Raw genomic sequence first — 21,878 nt, forward strand, 5'->3', positions numbered from 1 at the left:
AAAGAGAAGAAAAGAGCTCTAGGAAGAGAAAGCTCACGTGGCAGCGGCATTTCTCTGCTTTCCAGCTACTCTTCTCTTATTGAAACTTGGGGAGGGGAGGGGGTGGGGTCTTTTTTTTGTCCCAGCGCCAACTGAGCCCCTTTGCTCTTTCGGGCACCCCAAACCTTGTTCTCATCCGTAGTGACCTTCCGTGACAAACTAGCACGGGCAGAATCCAGAGCAAGTTAAGGCATGCACTTCCATCAAATACACGCCGGAGTCTTGTGGTTTGGAGAAAGGACCGACAAGCAATCGTGGCTCTCCCGGCGATCAGTTGCCAGGCGGGAAAGCCACGCTTGGCGAAAAGCCATTTTTTCCTCGCTATTCGAACGCGGCTTGTTCTGAAAGTGCATCCAATTCGCTATTTTATTCGAAAACTGAAACGACCAGCGCTCCCGCCACGCCACTTCTAAGGAGTTTCCGGACCTCTAATTCCTCCTCCCGCCCGCGTTCCCTCCTCCTGGCGGCTGCCGCTGTGCCTTCGCCTTCAAAGCGGTCGGCTGCCTTCCCAGCGCAGCCGATCCCGAGCGGAGTGTGTGTGTGTCCCACTTTGAGGCAGAGAGGTCGGCCAGGTGCGTGGCCAGGGCTGGAAGGGATCAGGGCTGGGCAGCGGACCGCTGGGCGCCCCCGGAGAAGAAGGGAGAGCGAAGGGGACGGAGGACGAAGGTCGCGCTTCCAGCAGCGCCTGGTCGCGAGTCTAGGAATCGTATCTGGCTTCGCCGCCGGCCTGAGCGAGGTGAGCCGGGAAATGTTATTGTGCCTGGCGTCCTTGGGGCGAAGAGGTAGGCGAAGCATGCCGGGCAAGGAGGAGAAAGTTGCTCCTGAGTTCCATTTTACAGCTGCAGGGGTGGGGCCGTTTCCTTTCTTCTTAACAAGAGTTTTGGGGACTGCCTTTGAAGACCTCCGATTGGGTTGGAGCAGGACAGGTTTTTTCCTGCCTTTCCAAGACGCCAGGACTCCTTAACTGGGTCCTTCCATCCATTAGATGGTAGATCTCGAGCAAAGGGAGAGAAGAAGGTATTGAGTTTGCACTTGAAAGCGACAGCAATAACAATCGGGTTTCTCTCTCCCTCGCGTTAAGTAATTAGAAATATAGATTTCTTCTCCACCCACACCCAGGAAACAGAATATACAACAGGTGTAAGGACTGCTCTGCACTAGGGTGAAAAATGTCGCAACCACAACTCTGCAGACATGAAGAAGAATATGAAAGAAAGGGATAATCCACTCTCAAAAACTACACAAATCCAGCCTTTGCCTGTTTCAGGCTCTTTAGAGGCAGAAGGGAGTTCATAATACTTGTTTGTCGTTTGCACATTGCTAAAAGTGTGGGACTGGTCAGGAAAATTTGAGACGTCTACTAGCTATAATCTGAATGAAACAATACACAGATATTTTCATACTCCAATTCTGCTATATTCTTATGTAGTTTACTATAAAAGTCCTCTTCTTTACTATTTAGTGCATAAATTGCTACCAGGAGTATCTGTTTTTGATGCATTGGTATCCCCACCATCAAAATCCTCCCTTCTTCATCCACAAATATTTTCTTAGCTTTTATTATTTATTTTACATAGAGTACTACTCTTCTCTTCTTGTGATAAGGAGGTTATATAATTTCCCAATTTTGGGGTATTCCAATAATTGTATTGTTTTTTAATATGTACCTCTTGTATGCAAATTATGTCCAGCTTTAATTTTTCTAATTTGCTAAAAGTCCTTTTCCTTTTTATAGCCAAATTCAATCAATTTATGTTAATTGACAATAGTTTTATTTCTCCTCCCATAATTTACTTATAAATAGGTTTGTTGTTCTAGTCACTCTTGTCACTCTTGTCTCTGTTCTTTTGCTTTTGCACCCTCTCTCTTTGCTACTTCCTCTGCTTCTCTTTCATCTTTCTTTTGTTGTATATCTTTCTCCTGTAGCTTCCTCTTGTTGTCTGTCCTCCTTTTCCCCTCTTGCTATCACTTTTTTTTGTGATCCAAAATAGTAGTCATAAAATTGTTCTGCTTTTTCTATGGAATTTAATCTGTGTCTTGGCTCCATCCAAGTCACCAATATTCCCTCTGGTATCAGGCATCTAAAATTTACTCCATTCTTAACACACTGATTTGTTAAAAATTGATATTCCCTTCTTATCTCTCTTAACTCTTCTGGGGATCTGTTTTAGAACCACTATTTCTTTCTCCTTATATTTTATGGGTTCGTCCCTTGCTCTTTGTAGTATCCCTGTTCTTACTGCTTTTTTTAGTAAATCTCACATGTACCTCTCTGGGAAGTCTGTTTCTTGTCACATATCTAGTATGGATTTTAATTATTTCATCCACCTCAGCAAGCACCTTTTCTTTGGATTTCTCTAAAGCATTTACCAGCAGCTCTGCCATTATTTCTGCCAAATTTTCTCTCTTTTCTTCTTCAATGTTCTGAAAGCATAAATAATACTCAGCCTTCCATCTCTAATAGTATTATTGCTCTCTCCTGATTTTTGTCTGCCAGTGTGAGTCTATAATTGACCTCTTCCACACTTTTCTCTGTTTGTTCAGCCTTCTCTTCCACTTTCCGGGTATATTGCTCATTCTTAGTCATTGTTTGTTGAAAATTTTATATTTTATCCTCTACTTTACTAGCCTATCCTTGCTCTGAGATTCTTAAAGCCATGGCTGGGTGCTGCGGGCCCACCCCACTTTCCATCATCCCCTTCTCCCAGATCCCCTTCCCACCCTGCCAGCCCTCATGTTAACGAAGCTGGCATCAGTTGTGGCTGGGTTGGGCCAGTATATCGGGGTGGAGAGCAGGTTGCATGTCTCCCCAAGTGACTGAGACATGCCCAGCACCAACAAGGGCCAGAAGAAGCTCCAGCAAGAGTGAGGTGCTGGAGAATCAGCCCTGGCTGCTTCTCCATCTCCTGCCATTGTCCTTACCTTCTCAGGCTAGCCAAGGGAGGGGAGAGCAAGGGGTGTGGCTAGCCAGTGATGGGATAGGGTCCCTCAACAGAGCGCTGAAAGATGGAGCCGCGGGTTGCCAACGCCTGGATTAGAGTATGTGTTATACAGTATATGTATGCCTAATGTATACTTAATATACTAATTATTAAAAGGAAATTTACCAATGAGCAAGAAGGTTCTATTCGAAGTCATGAGGCCTGTTGAAGCTAAGAGGAATTAGTGTTCATTATCACATGCAAAGTGGTCTAAAATACTTCCTTGCATCTGAGCTTTTATAATTTCTTTTTAAGAGTAATTTCTCACACTGTTAAGAAGCTTAGCCCACAAGTACCAAAATAATATAAATATATACAGACTGCCCTGATTTCACAAAATAGACAGCATGCTGCTCTTTGCACCAAAAACTATGAAAAAATATTGTCATTTTAGATTATGTATGCATAGGTTTCTCATTTGAAAGAATATTTCTGGTGGAATTTTTATGTTGTAATTTTAACATCATTCTTAAGGACTACTAACAGGACTCTGTCAGACTTGTTCTTTGGATTAACTCTTTCCAGTTAGGAAGAAAATTTGACACTTTGTTAGTGATTGGGGACAAACCCCCAAACAGAATGTGCAGCAGCAGTCAAGCCAGGCAGCCAAATGAGAGAGGAAGGGCCCTAGAGTTTACACACACTGATGACAAACACTGTTTTTGTAGTTTAAATAGTTGTTTAATCCAATTAGAGTTTAAACATTGTCAATCAGTCCATATGTCATTCACAAATATATCCATTCAGTAACTTAGTTCATTCACTAGTCAGTTCTATATCCTTATCTGCTTGTAAAGATATCTTCTCCTCTGATACCTTTCCTTTTGAAGACAACGCTGAGTATTCACAGGATATCAGCACATCAATGAAATAGTCCTTTCGTTCAGGTATTCAAACAGTTGTAGCAAACAGTAGCAAACAAACAGTAGCAAGCAGACAAAACAAGCAGAGAGAGGTTACGTTTCTCTTACTGCCTTTTATTGCCGTTTGTAACCGCACCCTTAATTAGTTAATTACAAGCAGTTTGGTGCTTAAAGCTACAAGTTACAAACACCCAAACCTTGGTTTTATATATTTATTCACCCAAACTTAGTTGGTGTATCAATGTTATACCCAACATTCTCCCCTTTTGGGTGATATAAATATACAATACCCTTACAATCTAAAACCATACTTTACACAACTCTCTTGGTGCTTAATGGCACCTTGGGCTTTAGTAAAGTTATCAGCTATATTGTCCTCCGACATGCAGTACTCCAGCTGTATCATTTTACTCTTTACAGATTGTCTAATGTTTAAGTGCCTTAAATCTGTATGCTTGCTCCTAGTTTTTACTGCAATATTTGTGGCCATTTGAATTGCTGCCTGATTATCTTCATGTACAATTATAGGATAATTTACAGTTAATCCCATGTCATTCATCATCTGCTTATACATGATTAATTCAGTACATAATAACGACAAACAGGAGAATTCTGCTTCCATAGTAGACAAACTTATATGCTGTTGTCTTATTGACTTCCAACCTATTAATGTCTTACCCAGCATTATGGCTGTTCCTGAAGTCGACTTTCTTGTGTCTCTTTCTGATGCAAAACTAGCATCTGCATAAGCACTCAGTATTAGATCACCTTTTGGTTCTAGATACAGTGCATGGTGTAATGTTCCTTTAAGATACCTTAAAATTCTCTTTAATGCTTTCCAATGACATTGAAGTGGATCATTATTATGTCGTGCCAGTTGATTAACACCATAAGCAATATCTGGCCTTGACCAATTGCTAATGTATGATAAGCTACCAATCAAAGATTGATATATTACCTTATCAAACTTGGGACTTTGAGTATCCATTTTGCAAATATCCTGACTCATTGGAGTCTTTGCAGTCTTACAAAGTTCCATCTTATAATCTATTAGCAATTTAGATATCTTATCCTCCTGAGATATCTTAAAACCTTTCTGTGTTTTCAGTATATTAACACCTAGATATTTCTTTATCTCCCTAATTGCTTGATTTTTATTTTCTTAGCTAATGATGCTATTATTTTATCGGCTTCATCATTAGTTTCTGTAATCAAAGCAATATCATCTGTGAATAATAGTAATAATGATATTTTCCCATTTGTCTCCCTTTTAAATAGACATGGATCGGCTAAACCAGCTTTAAACCCTATATTGTTTAGTTCCTTTACAATATACTGGTTTCATTCATAGCCTGATTGTTTAAGACCATAGAGGCTCTTTTTTAACAACCAATAATCATTATTATTTTCACCTTTAAATCCAATAGGTTTTTCATGTATACAGTATGTCTTAGTGGAGCGTGCAAGTAAGCAGTTTCTACATCTAGATGGTTGACTATATATTTCTTACTTGTTGCCCACACTAAAGCTGCCCTTAATGTTGCTGCTTTAAGGCTAGGTGCAAATACCTCGTCATAGTCATTGGCATTTTGTCTAAAACCTTGGGCTACTAATCGTGCCTTATGGATTATATTACCATCTTTTTCAGTTTTTATCTTAAAAATCCATTTGCAGCCAATGGGTTTTATATCAACAGGTAATCTCGCATTTTCATATACTTTCATATCCTTTAAGGATTTCAATTCCTTATTCATTGCTGCATACCAACTTTCCTTATCTTTAGTAGGATACATGTTTATTTCATCTACAGTATATGGAACTTTATTAATCTGGCACACTGTGTTAGCCTGGTATCTATCAGGCGGTCTAGATATTCGTGTAGTTCTTCTGGGAATTGCAGGGCTTGTTTGAGGACTTTTTTGAATTACTACCTGTTCATGTTCCTCAGCTTGCTCAGCTATTGGTACTATTTCTTCCTTTATGGGCTCTATCTCTGCCCGTATTTGTCTCTTTACTTTATTCTTAAAGTTACAGGGATAATTAATGGGATTTCTATAGGATTCAATAATTACTTCTTTATTGTTATCCTGTTCTAACTTATCCCATCCTACGTGCTCTAGAAATTGGGCATTGGCACTACATAACACCTTAGATGTGCCTTTCTCCCAAAATCTATATGCCCTATGGTTTGCTTGGTAACCAACGAAGAATAATTGTTTAGCTCTGTGTTGCCCTTTACGCCTGAGTTGTGTAGGGATATGCACCCATGCTGGTGCACCAAATGTGTGCAGGTAACTCAGATCAGGCTTCCTGCCATGCCACATGGTGAATGGTATTTCACCAGTAGTTGTATTAACAACGTTGTTCAATATGTTATTAGCACACATTGTGGCCTCCCCACAAAGAATCAGGTAATCCAGAATCAGTTAACATTGTTCTAACCATTGCCTGTAGTGTTTGGCCTCTTCTCTCAATAAATGCGTTGTGTTGTGGTCTGTATGGTGCAGATTTCTTGGGCTCTATTCCAGCTACCTTTAATCTATTCTGGAATTTGCTGTTAACAAATTCCGTACCATTATCTGTCACCAGGGTTATCAGTTGCCGTTTAGTTTTTCTTTCTGCAAATTTTAACCAGTTGAAGAAATGTTGATATGTTTCAGTTTTGCTTTTCATTAGGTAGCAAAACCCATATCTAGAATAATGGTCCATAATGCTCAGTATATATTGAGCACCCCCCCATACTGGGTTTCTTTGGACCTATAATGTCTGCAAATACTACTTCTAAAGGTTCTTTAGTTTTGTAACCATTTAGCCTATTTGCAGGCAATATTTTACTCTTATCTTCACAGCAGACATTACAACGCAAATATTTATCACAAGGTTTTAACCTTATTCCAACAGATAACTCTACTGTACGTTTTAGCATTTTAAAATTTACATGCCCCAAACGCCTATGCAATAAATGGATACATTCATTATGAGGCTTTATATTGTTAAATACAGTCTGTGCCTCCCCTTTCTTACTATCATGTAATACATACAATGTTCCATTTAAAGCTGCAGTTACTCTTTTTGTTATCTTTCTCAATTATGCAATTATTATCCTTAAATGTAATTACATAACCTAGTTTGTCTAATACCCTTACAGAAAGCAAGTTCACCTTTAACTGTGGTACATACAACATTTTTATATCCTGGTTTAAGCATGGACAGTATGCAATACCTTCTCCCTTGGCCTTGAGGTTCCAGCCATTAGCAAGTGATATATGTTGAGAGCTTGTAGACAGTTTTATAAATTTTGTCTTATCTCTCATGATGCAGTGGGATGCACCACTGTCCACCACCCATAAATCATTCTTCACATCACAATTGCTAAACGTGGCTAGTTCAAAAGATTTCTTTGGCTTTTTTACATTCTGGTTTTTTCTTTTCTGCAGAATCTTGCCAAATGTCCTCTGCCTCCACAATTAAAACACTTTTTAATTGTGTATGCCGTCGAAGATAAATTCTCTTCTTCCGGGTGCTTTAATTTACTTAGTTGGTTTCTTTCAAGCTTTGAAGATAATTTCTCTTCTTTATTAGGTTTATCTTCTCTCAGCTGGTCACGTTCACACCTTCTTCTGGCTTCTTCTAATAGCCTGCCGGTAATCTCGGTTAATGATAAACTATCTTTTGGCAATACTTCTAAAGCAGTCACATAATCATCATAGCTTTGATCTAATGAAGACAGTATGATGTATACTTGTTGCAACTCATTAAATATAAGCTCTTTTTCTTGTAATTCCTGAAAAATGCTCTTCATACAATTTAAATGAGTTAACATGTCTCCATTCTTCTGAAGATGTGTTCGAAATAGTTTGCGTGTAAGATATATATGAGCTCCTACACTGTCCCGAACATATATCTTCCTGAGGTTCTCCCAGCAGTTTGCAGCATTTTCCTCTCCACGGATATGGATAAGTTGCTGGTCAGAGAGAGTCAGTCCTATGATGCATAAAGCCTGCTCATTCTTTCGTTTATAGTCTTGTATCTTTTGTCATCCTCTTCAACATTAGGATCTAAGTTAGTCACATCTGGTGGGTTTGTTATTATGTCCCACAAACCTTCTCTTCGTAGAAGTAAACTACATTTCATTGACCATGAAACATAGTTCGTTCCATCTAGTCTGGATATCATGGACAAATTTGGCAAATTTACTTGTGCCATTGCTCTTCAGATATGTAGCTATTTAAAACTACTGAAAAAAAAAACAGTTTGTTTTTACAGTAATGTGCAACTCACACCAACTCTCACTGCTATATCCTCGTTAGTTAGACTGTGCGCACTGGGCCCATAACCAATGTTAGTGATTGGGGACAAACCCCAAACAGAATGTGCAGCAGCAGTCAAGCTAGGCAGCCAAATGAGAGAGGAAAGGCCCTAGAGTTTACACACACTGATGACAAACACTGTTTTTGTAGTTTAAATAGTTGTTTAATCCAATTAGAGTTTAAACATTGTCAATCAGTCCATATGTCATTCACAAATATATCCATTCAGTAACTTAGTTCATTCACTAGTCAGTTCTATATCCTTATCTGCTTGTAAAGATATCTTCTCCTCTGATACCTTTCCTTTTGAAGACAACGCTGAGTATTCACAGGATATCAGCACATCAATGAAATAGTCCTTTCGTTCAGGTATTCAAACAGTTGTAGCAAACAGTAGCAAACAAACAGTAGCAAGCAGACAAAACAAGCAGAGAAAGGTTACGTTTCTCTTACTGCCTTTTATTGCCGTTTGTAACCGCACCCTTAATTAGTTAATTACAAGCAGTTTGGTGCTTAAAGCTACAAGTTACAAACACCCAAACCTTGGTTTTATATACTTATTCACCCAAACTTAGTTGGTGTATCAATGTTATACCCAACACACTTATATATCTATTATTACTTTTATGGCAAGGTTTGAATTGCCATAGTTGACTTGATATGAAATTTTTGCTTATTCATTTCTAAACATCAAAAATGTCATGGAATGGTCTAAAATGAAAATATTATTTATTTATTTTTAATATAAAAGGGTGAACTGAAGACATTTTTTAATTTGCCCCTTTCCACCATGGCAGTAGATTAATTCCCAAATTTAAGCTTTGGAAATTTGGTTAAATGGGTAGCATGCTACTTTTCTCCTTTGCACTCTTATTTTAATTTGATATGTAGCATTTTATGTAGACTAGTAAGAATACCATTACGTTCTTTCTATCATTCTGTTAATATCTTTTGTAGCTTGAGCAGATTTCTTCAGCTGTAAGGTTCCTTGTCAAAACCACTCAGCAACTTAGCTGGAAAGTTTCCTGCAAATAAAATACTTTTATTCCATTTAATTATTTAATATTTAAAATCCTTAATACTAAAGTACACCTGTATTTTAGGGGTTGATTGGAGAATCTGTTAGCTTTCAGATTCTGGATTTAAATTTCCACCAGCATAATTACTCCTTCCTACCTCAGGATAGAGGAATTACTGGACTGCTGCAAAACCATAATGGTAAAACTATTTGGAGGAAAAATAAATGGCATCATGCAGGTATCTTGGAAGACTAAGTAAAAGAAAAAGAATGGAGTTATTTGAGAAAACACAAACTAGACAACAAGGATGAAGCTGGTAAAGCAAAGGTTTTTATCAAAGGTCTTTATCAAGGCTATATTACAAAGGTCTTTATTTACGATATGACCATAGAGGGATAAGGGCTTAGAAGTATTGTGCGGCATTTGAGAATTGGCAGAAAGTCAATGTAAATAATTAAGAATAAAATATATTTTCACAAGATTCTTCTGAAAAGAAGAGTGTGTTGCCGAACTGTGACATCAGAGGAAGAAAGGTTATAGTAATGTAGACTCAAGGAAGTAAGGTTCTAGTAATGTAGATGGTAAAGCAACATTCATCAATCTTGTTTCCTCTCAATTTGAGACATAATTTCCAGATTTCCAAGCCAAGTATTAAAAAAAAAGTTCTACCGACATCAAATGTATAAGGTTAGAGCACAGAATTTAACTGTCATTGATATTTGTGAATGAGTAGAGAGGATTTGAAGAGATCATAAGCAGCAATCCTTAGCAACCCAGAGTTAAGAAACTGAAAGGAAAATTGGACAATTAATGAAAAGGGGTGTGTCTAATGGATTATTTTTTCAGAGTAGTGGATAATATTGTGTGTGTGGCCATAATAGGAAACGAATCAGCATATAATCATTAGGTAATGAAAAGTGAAGATGATGACGACATTTATAGTTGGGTAGGGTCAGAATCTATGAACACTGTTGTCAGCTCACCAAAGGGCTGGTGACATATTAAAGGAGAAGATGGAGAGAAAACATTCTATTGTTAAGATTTATTATTAAGAAAGGAAAGAAATCTTGAGAATAATAAAGAGTGGGAAGAATATTGGACATAAAAATTATTTCATGGTTTTCTTTAATAGTGCTATTTAATCAAGTGGATGGCAGGAATCTATAATAGGCAAGAGCCAACCAGCAGTTTTGTCACCAGATTTTAGATCAATAAGTGGAAATAATTAAAGGAACTGGTTATTAGGGAATAAACATCTAAATTGTTTTGTGTCCTGTAAGAAGATATATACTTACAGATTATCAAACAAAAATTAACTAATATAAAAACTTAGCCCAGGAACTTTAATATCCACAATGTTAGTTAGACTTTAATTTTTTCATATATTGCAAGACGGAAGCATTTTAGACTTTGGAAAAAGTTCAGAGAAGAGCAACTAAGGTGATCAAAGGCCTGAAGACTAAAATATATGAAGAACAGCTGCAGGATTTGGTTTTGGCTAGCGTACAGAAAAGAAGAATTAGGGATGAAATAATAGCAGTATTCCAGTATTTGAGAGGCTGCCACAAAGAAAAGGGGGGTCAAATTATTTTCCAAAGCACCAGAGGGCAGGACAAGAAACAGTGGTTGGAAACTGATCAAAGAGAGAAGCAACCTAGAATTAAGGAGAAACTTCCTAACAGTGAGGATAATTAACCAGTGGAACAGCTGCCTTCAGAAATCATGGGCACTCCATCTCACCGGATGTTTTCAAGGGACTAGACCAAGGGTGTTAAACTCGCGGCCTGTGGGCTGGATGAATTACATGCTGGCCATGCCCACCCAATTTTAGTAAAGGGGGGAAAGTCACAATATGTCATGTGACAACAACGTGATGACGCGAGTTTGACACCCCTGGACTAGAAAGTCGCTTATCTGAAATGGTATAAGTTCTCCTGCTTGAGCAGGGGCTGGACTAGAAGACCTCCAAGGTCCCTTCCAGCTCATTCTGTTCTATTAAGATGAAAACCAACATAAATGGAAATCATAAATGTAACCAAAGAAGAGAGGAGAAACAAGAAAGACTTGGGGGGGAGGGAACCACTTGATTGATGGACTGCAAAACACGGAAGGAGGATGAGAGGCCAAACAGTTTGGAACATAGAATGGTGAAGGATCTGAAACAATTGCCCAATGGGGAATTATACCAGAAGAATGACAAGTAAATACTAGCTCAGGAGATTATCAAAGACAGTATATAACAATATTGTCCAAAGTGGATGACTAATGGAGAACACGGAGATGCATCAGAGGAGATATTAAAGTTGAAATTACTGGATTATTTCATTTTTTTGCCTCTTCCATTTGTTCACATTTTTGTCATAGTTAATGTATTTTTGTATTCTATGCTGTATAGAATACAGTACATAAGTGTTGTGGTTCACCGGCAGCCTATGCAGATGGCAGCAGAATCGGACAGTGGGGAAGAACAGGGACCAGTCCGGGAGTCTGGAGAGGACTCGGACGAGGGTCCTGCATCTGATGCAGAGATGGGGCCAGGACCATCTGGGAGTAGGGAGCTGACTCTGGAGCCTCTGGAGTCTGGCAGCAGCGAGGCAGAGGAACAAGGGGAGCCTGTTCCCAGTGCATGTGTGTGCAGAGCTGCTAGAAGGCAAGAGCAGCTGAGACAAAAGAGGTGACTCGGGAGTAAGGCTTGGAGGGGATTGCCCCTCCCATAAAGTATAAAGGACATGCAAAGGTAAAGAAACCTTTGTAGGAAGAAAAGTCGTTTGTTCTGTTCAGATTAATCCTTGAAGCTCTGTGTGGACTTTGTACTTCGGTTGGTTTTTTATAGTTCATTTGGCATTTTAGTTGTTAGCAGCAATTCAAAGGAGAGAAAGGTGGGTGCTTAGCTCGAGGGACTGTTTGGGACTCAATTCCACCATTGTAACTATCATAAAATGTCTTGGACCAAATGTCAGTTTAGTAATTGGAAAATGGGGGGACTTCAACTGTCAGAGTATCAGTGTATTTTAGGTATACGTTGTTATAAAAGAGCAGGTAAAGATATTCCATGAGCTATGATGTGACATGCTCTGGGTTGGATACAATCAGTTCTGCATTCATAATTTTAGGAATGAGTCTAAACACCATATTTTGCTTTTGCAGTTGATAGAAATCTATATAATCCTTCTATTATGTGGACTGGGAATAAGTACACTTACAGTCATTTCAGTAAGAAGTAGCTTCCTTTGTTAGCATATCTTGGAAAAAAACAAATCCTTGAACATTTTATCAAAGAAGTTGCTTCATTTTGAATTAATACAAATTTTAAAGTGACATAAACTTTTCCAGGGTTGTATATTCCCATGATAACTTCTTTCTTTTGACAAACTTAAAAAAATAAGTAGAAGCTGAGGCATTTGTCTACCAGATTAGAAATTTGGAAGCCCTTTGACTGCTAAGCATAGAAAGTATTGAGATCATAAGAGAAAGAATTGGCATGGAACCCAATATAAAACCCAATAAAACCAGCAAATAAAGTTGTTTGCTTACCTGGAGAAGATGTCTTGGGATTCCATAGAGTACAAGGCATGTACAAAAAGAAGAGAAAGTCAAAGAACATGAGGCAGACCCAGAAGAATTGGGAGAGACAACATCAACAATATACAACAATAGCATCAATTAACAATATTTGAGACTGCCAGAAGAGCGATAGTGGGTCCATGACAAAATTCTAGCTCTTGCCAGAATGGGACAACTCACCACAGCCAACTCACCATGGCCAACTCACTGCAGCCAACTTGCTGCAGGACAACTCGCCACGGGAGAAGAGGTACAGTATTATAAAAGAAATAATGAAATAGACTCAGTAAAGAAAGAATGCCAATGGATGGACAAATGAAATGTGAATGATTATTTTAAAAATTATTTGAAATGATTAAATTGTATTGTTGAATAGTGCCACAACAAGTTGTCCTGTGGTGAGTTGGCTGCGGTGAGTCATTCCATTCTGGCAAGAGCCAGAACTTTGTCATGGACCTGTTATCGCTCTTCCGGCAGTCTCAAACATTGTCAATTGATGAATAATTTTTAGTTTAATACTAGGCAAAGAGTCTGCTTTGTTTACATCATTTATTTTAGATTATGTTACTGTACGTACTATATTGTTAACATGATCCACTTTTAAGTTCTAGTCTCATTCAGGGGCTGACTGGCTATCACAGATTAGGACAACATGAAGATGTTATTGTTGAAACTTTCTATTTCAAAATAATTTGTAGTGCAGTGTTGTTTGTGTATACTAGGACAAGTTAAAAATGCCTTTTGAGGAAGAAAAGCCCAAATGCTTTGGGGTATCCTGAACTAGATCTATGTTTGTTTGGATTACTCACATTTATCTATTTATATTTCATGTTTCTAAACTACTCATCTCCCTCAAAGAGGGATTCTGGGCAGTGTGCAATATAATCAACATATAAAATAATGTATAAAATTAACATTAAAATATTAAAATTAATTTAAGATCATTATTTAATTATAAGACAGTATTATTATGAGTATAAAATTTCAGAAAGGTAAAAAAAATAGTTAATACAAGTGGGGTAGGTTCAGAGGTGGCATTCAGCAGGTTCTGACCATTTCTGGAGAACCGATAGCGGAAATTTTGAGTAGTTCAGAGAACCAGCAAATACCACTTCTGACTGGAGATTTTACGGGATCCTTCCCCTGCCACGCCCACCAAGCCACGCCCACAGAACTGGTAATAGAAAAATTGAATCCCACCACTGGGTAGGTTCTCATGGAGCCAGCAAGCCCATGGTCTTCTGTGCCCCCCCACAGTGCAAGGCTGCAGAGCCAAATTTTGACCTCTTTATGGAAAACCAGGAGAGTGGGGGCCCGCCTCACCTCTAGGGGCAGAATGTTCCATAATGCAAGGATGGTGGCAGAGAAACCTCTTCCTAGACCCCACTAGTGAAGCTAGTCAAAATTCTTTGACTGATGGCCCCTGCAGCATATCTTCCCTGCCTGATCAAGGTTATCATCTATAAAGCCCTACATGGCATGGCACGGCACCAGGCTACTTTCAGAACCAGTGTCACCCCCCTCACATCAGCTGATGTGGGGCTGATGTGAGGGGTGATGCTGGTTTTATAAGTAGCCTGGTGCCATGCCATGTAGGGCTTCATAGTTGATAACCAACACCTTCAATTGGATCTGGAAGCAAACTGCCACCTGAGGCAGTCTGCAGAATAAGGGTATTATATGTGTCCTTCTTTGGGCACCCAATATGGCTTGTGGGCTGCATTCTGGATCTAAAGCTTCTGTATACTTTTCAAGGGTGGCCCCATGTAGAGCCTATTGCAATTGGCCAGTTGGGAGATGATTAAGACATGGGTGACCAAGCAAAGAGCTGTCCAGAAAGGGAAATAATTACCATATAATATCGAGTTGGGAAAAAGCCTCCTGGCCACAGCTGCCACCTGCTTTTCGAGCAGGAGCCATGAGTCCAAGAGAACCCCCAAGTTATTCACTGGGACTGTCTAGGGAGGTGCAATCCCATTCAAACCTGAAGAACTCCTGGATACAGAGGGGCCCACCCACAGCCACTCCATCTTATTAGGGTTCAGTTGAAATCTGTTGCTCCCCACCCAGACCTCCAGAGCATGAAACACCATGAAAGGACATCCATCACATCATTCACTTCACCTGGGATGGAGATATATAGCTGGCTATCATCAATGTATTGGTGACACATCCCATCATGATCTATGATGTCACCCAGCAGTTTCATGTGGATGTTAAAAAGGAGCAGAGAGAGTACTGAACCCTAAGGCACCTCACAAAGAAGGGTGGAGAGCTGGACTTCTTGCTCGCTATTAATACCAATTGAGATTGGCCTTGGAGGAATGTGGTGAACCAGCACGAACTGTGCTGCCCATTCTCAGTTCCCTAAGTCAGCCCAATACCATGGTTGATGGTATTGAAGGCCACTGAGAAGTCAAGGAAAGAAAGGATGGATGCACCACCTCAACCACAGCACCACTTGGTTGACTGCCATGGATTGAAGGTTTAAAACAAGTGCTTAAGAATGATCTATATGTGCATGCTTCTTCAGTAAAAATATTATTCTTTGGTAAGAAATTGATAATGCAAATTTTACTTAAAATAATTAGGTCAGAATCAATACTTTATATGTCCTGTTAAAAAAAAGCAGGCTGAAAAACAGCAGAACTGACTCATAACCATAACACCATTTCCTACAATATCCTACTAGAACATACAAGAGACAAATGCTATCTGTGTTTTTAGACAGCAGCCTAAAGAACTGTTATTGCTGATGGAAAGGATTAACTTATTTCGTTTCTCTTAAGAGTGGTATGAAATGTACACTCCTCCATTACTTCTTCTGCCACTCCACTATTGATCCTACTGCATGATTCCCTGGCATCCGAAATTTAATAGCATTTCCCTGATGCCTTAAGTGGCTCTGAGTTCTAGGAAATTCTGGAATGTTCAGTGCTATAAAGTGACTAGTTTTGTGGTTTTGAAGTGGAAATATGAACTGCTTTTATGTACAAAATACTGAGATCGGTTACTTCCTGGAGAAAGCAAAAGTTCTCTGGTGCATAGATTAAGCTTTTTTAAAAAACATTAATTGTGAGCTATAGACAAAATGGATAGATATTAAATATCAGGTTGCATTAAGATTGATTAGGTAGTAATTCTGTCTCCAAGTTTGAGGAATAAAATTAATTGTGCTGGTTGGGCACAATAAATATAAAAATAAAAATGATCTAAGATGAGGGTGCATGACTTTTTTTCCAGGCAAAACATATTCGGAAGGTCTGTTGGAGGAGGCACATGTCAAAAACTGGATAGGGCCAAGATAAAGAAATTTGCTTTCTTTTGAATTAAATCACAAATGAAATTGGTAACTATTGTTTTTGTGTGTTTTATCCAAAAATTGAGGCATGTGGTCTGTCATGGGTAGTAGCCTCTATGCAAGGACTTGCCTCGTCTCTGCTCAAGAAAGTAGAACTCTTGAAACGAATGTTATTTCAAAAGGAAACTTTTATTGTGAGAAAGGGATAGCAAGAAAAAGCAGGATCTGAGGATTCCCACTCAATTCCATTAGGTTAAAATGGTTACTCATAAGCATCAGATTCCCACCACCCAGCACCAGTTCAGAGGTTTCTTTCCCCCCACCCACACCCCTGGGGACAGAGAGAGGGGGAGAAAGAGAGAGAGAGAAAGAGAAAGAAGGAGAAAGGGAGAAAGAGAGGGGGAGGGAAAGAGAGATGAGAGAGAGAGAGAGAAATGAGAGGCCCCGGTGTTTTGTTTTCTGTGGGAATTGGGTCCAAATGACTCTTTGAGTATTTAAGGTTGCAGAAACAGGCAGCCAAGCTAAGTGCCTGAAGGACCCCATCCCATCAGTGGGAGTCCAGGCACTTCAGCGAGCGGCATGCTGGATTCATATTAGTGGTCCATGGGATTTAAAATTATGAATTTGGTGGTCTCTGATGTACAAAAGGTTTGAGACCCCTGCTCTAATGCACTGAGTTGTTGTAAGCAACCTCTGCAAAAGGAAAACATCAATCCAGTTATCCTGTTGGTAGTTGATGAAGCACCTTAGGTACTGTTCTAGAACCCCATTCATTCATTCTATCTTCCCATTCATTTGAGGATGATGACTAGAACTCAGGCTCTGATTGGTACCCAGAAGGTTTAGGAAAGCTCTCCAGAATTTTGATGTGAATTGGACCCCCCCATCAGATATAATCCTTTGGGGGACACCATGCAATCAGTATATGTGGTGCAGGAACATCTTGGCAAAGGCTTTGGCAGTGGGGATCTTTTGGCAGGGAATGAAATGGACCTGCTTGGAGAATAGGTCTGTTGTGACCAAAATGACAGTGTTCCCTGCACTTTCTGATAGTTCTACAATGAAATCCATAAAAATCCATCCAAACTGATCAAGGTTATCATCTATAAAGTCCTATGTGGCATGGCACCAGGCTACTTACAAAACCAGCCCTAGGGTTTTTTCCTGCCTTCTCTTTGCGGCTGCACAGACAGGGCAAGCAGCCACATAGCCTTCTATATCTTTCTTTAGGGATGACCAGAACTGCCTCTTTATTAAGTGCAGCATTTTCACAAATCCAAATTGGCCAGCCAACTTTGAATTGTAGCAGGTTTTCATGAGGCTAAGTCTTTGGCTTGCTGGGACATACAACTTTCCTCCCATCCAAGCCAGGCTGTCTTTCAACTAGAACCAGTTGTCTGTGAGAAGGTTTTTGTTTGAACACTTGCATGGTGGCATTGTCAGTTGGGAGATCTAGTTTTGTTTGCATCCTGATCATGACTTTGGCTTCCAGCTGGAAGCTAGGAGAAGAGGTTTGACCACCTCTGATTTGTTGCCATTATATTGGGGCATTCTAGATAAAGCATCTGCTAGGAAGTTCTTCCCCCCAAGAAGGTACTTGAGGATGAAGTAAAAATGTTTGAAATACTGGACCCAGGACACTTGCTTTGGAGATAGTTTCCATGGGGTCTTAAGGGCTTCCAGATTTTTGTGGTCGATCCAGACTTGGAAGGAGATTTTGTTCCCTTCCAAGAAATGCCTCCATGTGAGAAGAGCCCATCAAATGGCATAAGCCTTCTTAGCCCATTTCTGTTCTATGCCTGTTAGCTTAGGCAGGCATGGTAGAGGTAATCCTTCAGCCCATCTTTGAACCAGCTTACTAGGATGTCTTCTGGCTCGTCTACCTGGCAAGCAAAATCTCAGAATTCCTCGGTGTACTCGGCCACCTGCTGGCGGCCTTGCTTCACAATTCTGATGTAATCACGGGCCTTCCAATCTGCTAGGGGGTCCTCAAACCGGCGGCAGAGCTCCATCATGAAACAATCAAAGTTCCATAGCTCTGGGGCATCAGCATTGTGAATCCTACTCCAATAATTCTTCGCTTTGTCACATGTCCATCATAAATTATAGAATGTTTATTCTTTACATTTACATTTCAAATATTCATTTCAAATGCGTTTATACATTCTTGACAATTTGTTCAGTGTTAGATACCAATGGTATATCATCTTGTAAAAGTTTTCTTTTAAATTATAATTTAATGTGAATTTTAAACCTTTTATCCACATATTCTCCCATTGTTCAAGCATTATATTATATCCAAAGTTCTTTGCCCACTGAATTGTACAATGTGTTACATATTCATCCTCCAAATTCAATTTCAATAACAATTTACCTTAGCGATATGTTTATCGTTACCATACAGCAAGATTTCCAATTCATTTTTCACAAAATCAAATCCACAGTTCTTTTTGTCTTTGTTCTAGTTTAATCTCTTTTTTTGGAAGTTGGAAGTCAATTCTTTTCTTTTTCTTTCCCCTTTCTTTCCCCTTTCCTCCCTTATTTTCCTATTATCTCCATTTTTCTTTGAATTTCTGTATTTTATCTTTTGATAAACTAATTAAAAATATTTGAACTCGTTGCCTTCCTTGCAGTTTGGGTCCTTGTGGGGGGAAGCAAATGTCAGTGAACCTGTTACAGAGAACCTGCAGGGAACAGTGTACAAATGTCCTGGTGGCTGGTGCGCATGGGTTTGATGGAATCAGTTTGTATCAGATATTGAATCAACCAAATTGTTGGGTTTACTGCTGCTTTGCATTAATTGACAATGTGACTGGACAAAGTTTGATAAGGTTGTTCTAGTGGTTCGTAACAGGGAGCAGGATAATGAAACATAGGTGGTTTTCCCAGGAGCCATAATCACTGTTAACAGATATCAAACAATCTGAAAACTCAACACCTCAACTTATGATGATAATTGAGCCCAAAATTTCCATTGCTAAACAAGACGTTAAGTGAAATTTTGCTCCATCTTAAGTGAATTGTTAAGTGTTAAGTGAATCACTGCAATTGTTAAGTTAGTAACACAGCTGTTAAGGGAATCTGGTTTCTCCATTGACTTCATTTGTCAGAAAGTTGCAAAAGGAGATCACATGACCCTGGGAGACTGCAACCGTCATAAATACATGCCAGTTGCCAAGCATCCAAATTTTGATCATATGACCTTGGGAATGCTGCAGTGGTCTTAAGTGTAAAAAATGGTCATAAGCAGAAGTGATATTCAGCAGGTTCTGTCCAGTTCTGGAGAATTAGTAGTGGAAATGTTGAGTAGTTCAGAGAACTAGCAAATACCACCTCTGACTGAAGATTTTGCAGTATCCTTCCCCTGCCACGCCCACCAAGCCACACCCACAGAACCAGTAGTAAAAAAATTTGAATCCCACCAGTGGTCATAAGTCACTTTTTTCAATGCCATTGTAACTTTGAATGGTCATTAAACAAATGATTGTAAGTCAAGGACTGCCTATATAATTGTTTCCTATTTATACAATGAATATCATTTATACATGTGGCTAATTGTTTTTCTTGCACCTTTTAGGATGGTAGCCCATAAAGTGAGCTATACATGCACAGAGAAAGTATGGGAACACTTATTAAAATTCAAGGTCTCTCTTGGTCTCCTATTGCTTCATTTGATTTTGGCTTCTGGCAGAGGTAAGTTTTTTCTTTCTCTGCTCTTCTAATCATGTCCCTTTAAATGAGGATGTGCATAAGCTAGGTAACATAGCAGATGGAAAGAGAAATGGGTGCTGAGATAAGAACTATACAGAAGATAGTAAGTATAACAAGTATATTTATGTATATTTTATAATACATCTAAAGTCTAATACTTGTTCATACTTATTTTCATCAATTCTATGAAATAAGTCATTTGGTATTGGATTTTGTTCAAGATCATGTTTCAGGTTATGAGCTTCATATGGTTCACATTATGAGGAAAACAGCCAAATTTATCTTAGATTTTAAAACTCATTTTAATTAAAATATGTGTTTGAAGACATGGAATTTTATGATTTCCAATTCATGGTAATCAGAATTTGTAGAATTGAGAGATTTTCTGAAGTTATTCTTAAAGGAATACAAGTGAGTTCACTTAGTAGACAGGCATATAACTGATATTTTATTCACAAGTAGTTGAATCATTTGATCCTTTCCATATTCTTTATATTCACAAGATTAAAATAAATCCCACCAAAAATAACAGTAGGGGAATATTATAGCAGTTCAACAACAAAATAATACAGTTATCGACACCTAAGGCTTAGACACCTAAGGCTCATATGAAAATCAATAACATCCAGAAACATGCTTATTTAGAATACTGCCTGTTCATGGAACTGGAGAAAAATTTAGTTAGAATTTAGATTAGACCCCACCTAATCAAAATTCTAAGTTCTAAGGTAGCTTTGCAATCCCAATAAGCAGATATCTGAAGACAAATAGTGATCTACTACTCCAGTATCAAGGTAAAGGATTAGACAGGCTGATTAGCATGTCTATTGGATATGTTTCAATAGGGAGATAGCACCTAGTTTGCCTTGCCTGAATTCCCCCGACCCAGCCAAGATAGAGTAGGCCTCATTGATCCTTGGTTGGGAGTTGACCATTCAAGTTGATATTCCAGAGCAATAGGCCAGTCTGGAAGAGAAAAAGCCTTGGAAGAAGGCAGTGTCAAAGTAATTGTGTTGTCAGAAGAACTGAATGGATATGTCAGGGCTCCAACAAATCCACCCTCATTCAAATCAAAAGTCTCTAGCCGCATCTCAGAGAAAAGTAAATTGATTTATTAGGAGTGACAATGTTGGCGTAAGCTGGATGCAGCTGATATTAAATTACATCATATATTTCCCCCTTGACCCTGGTCTTCCCCCCACCCTGTGGATGTGACTTCTCCAATGGGATACATTGGACTCCAAGAGTCATCCATCATGCTCTCCAATAACATTCTTATGCTCCGACAACTTTAGGCTTTAGGGTTGATTATCTAGACATTTAAGGAATGCCTTGTTTTCCCCCACTCCCTTTTTCTGGAAGCTAAAAAGACCAAAGGAGTATCTTTTTAGTTGACGAGATAAATCTATGAAGTCAACAGAAGTATAAGCTGAGTTCAGAGAATCTTTACATCTAGACTCAGACACAAATTTATGTAAGTTCTATTATATGCAATGTTTGTTTTCAAATGATTCTGGAAATCATCTCCCAAATGAAATGACACATAAATGGCATGATTTACAGGTAGTCCTCAGCTTAAGACCAAATCTTTAGCTCAAGATTTCTGTTGCTAAGCAAAACAGTTGTTAAGTGAATTTTGCCCCATTTTATGGCCTTTCTTGCCACAGTTGTTAAGTGAATCCCTGCAGTTGTTAAGTTAGTAGAACAGTTGTTAAATGAATCTGGCTTCCCCATTGACCTTGGTTGTCAGCAGGTCACAAAAGGTGATCAATCACATGACCTTGGAACACTGCGACCATCATAAATATGAACCAGTTGCCAAGCATCCAAATGTTGATCCTCTGACCATGGGGATGCTGCAATGGTTGTAAGTGTGAAAAATGGTCAAAAGTCACTTTTTTCAGTTCTGTTATAACTTTGAACGGCCACTAAATGAACTGTTTTAAGTTGAGGACTACTTGTAAATAAGTAAAATTCTACTTAAACATTTCCTGAAGTTTTCCATTGGTTGTGGATGAGAAAACCCAGGAAATGTAGGATGTTTTTGTAATTTTTCTTTACAACACTATTAGAACATTATGTTACATAAC

At 38.9% G+C, this 21,878-nt stretch overlaps 1 protein-coding gene across 3 annotated transcripts in view; it reads left to right on the plus strand.

The window, feature by feature from the left end:
- Positions 1-366: 366 nt before the first annotated feature.
- The window catches only part of ADGRG2 (adhesion G protein-coupled receptor G2), a 57,658-nt gene continuing 36,146 nt past the window's right edge, over positions 367-21,878 (plus strand). Inside the window, exons 1-2 of one of the 3 annotated variants that reach the window (XM_087938228.1) lie at positions 367-775; positions 19,655-19,770. In XM_087938228.1, the coding sequence (XP_087794354.1) occupies positions 19,656-19,770 (115 nt within the window). In that variant the 5' untranslated portion in view covers positions 367-775; position 19,655. The remainder of the gene's footprint in view (positions 776-19,654; positions 19,771-21,878) is intronic. The other 2 variants (XM_026714264.2, XM_087938229.1) reach the window with 2 other exon arrangements.

This window comes from Pseudonaja textilis, chromosome 8 (genome assembly GCF_049901715.1).
Source record: "Pseudonaja textilis isolate UNSWEBS1 chromosome 8, rPseTex1.2, whole genome shotgun sequence".
NCBI classification, from domain to species: Eukaryota; Metazoa; Chordata; class Lepidosauria; order Squamata; family Elapidae; genus Pseudonaja; species Pseudonaja textilis.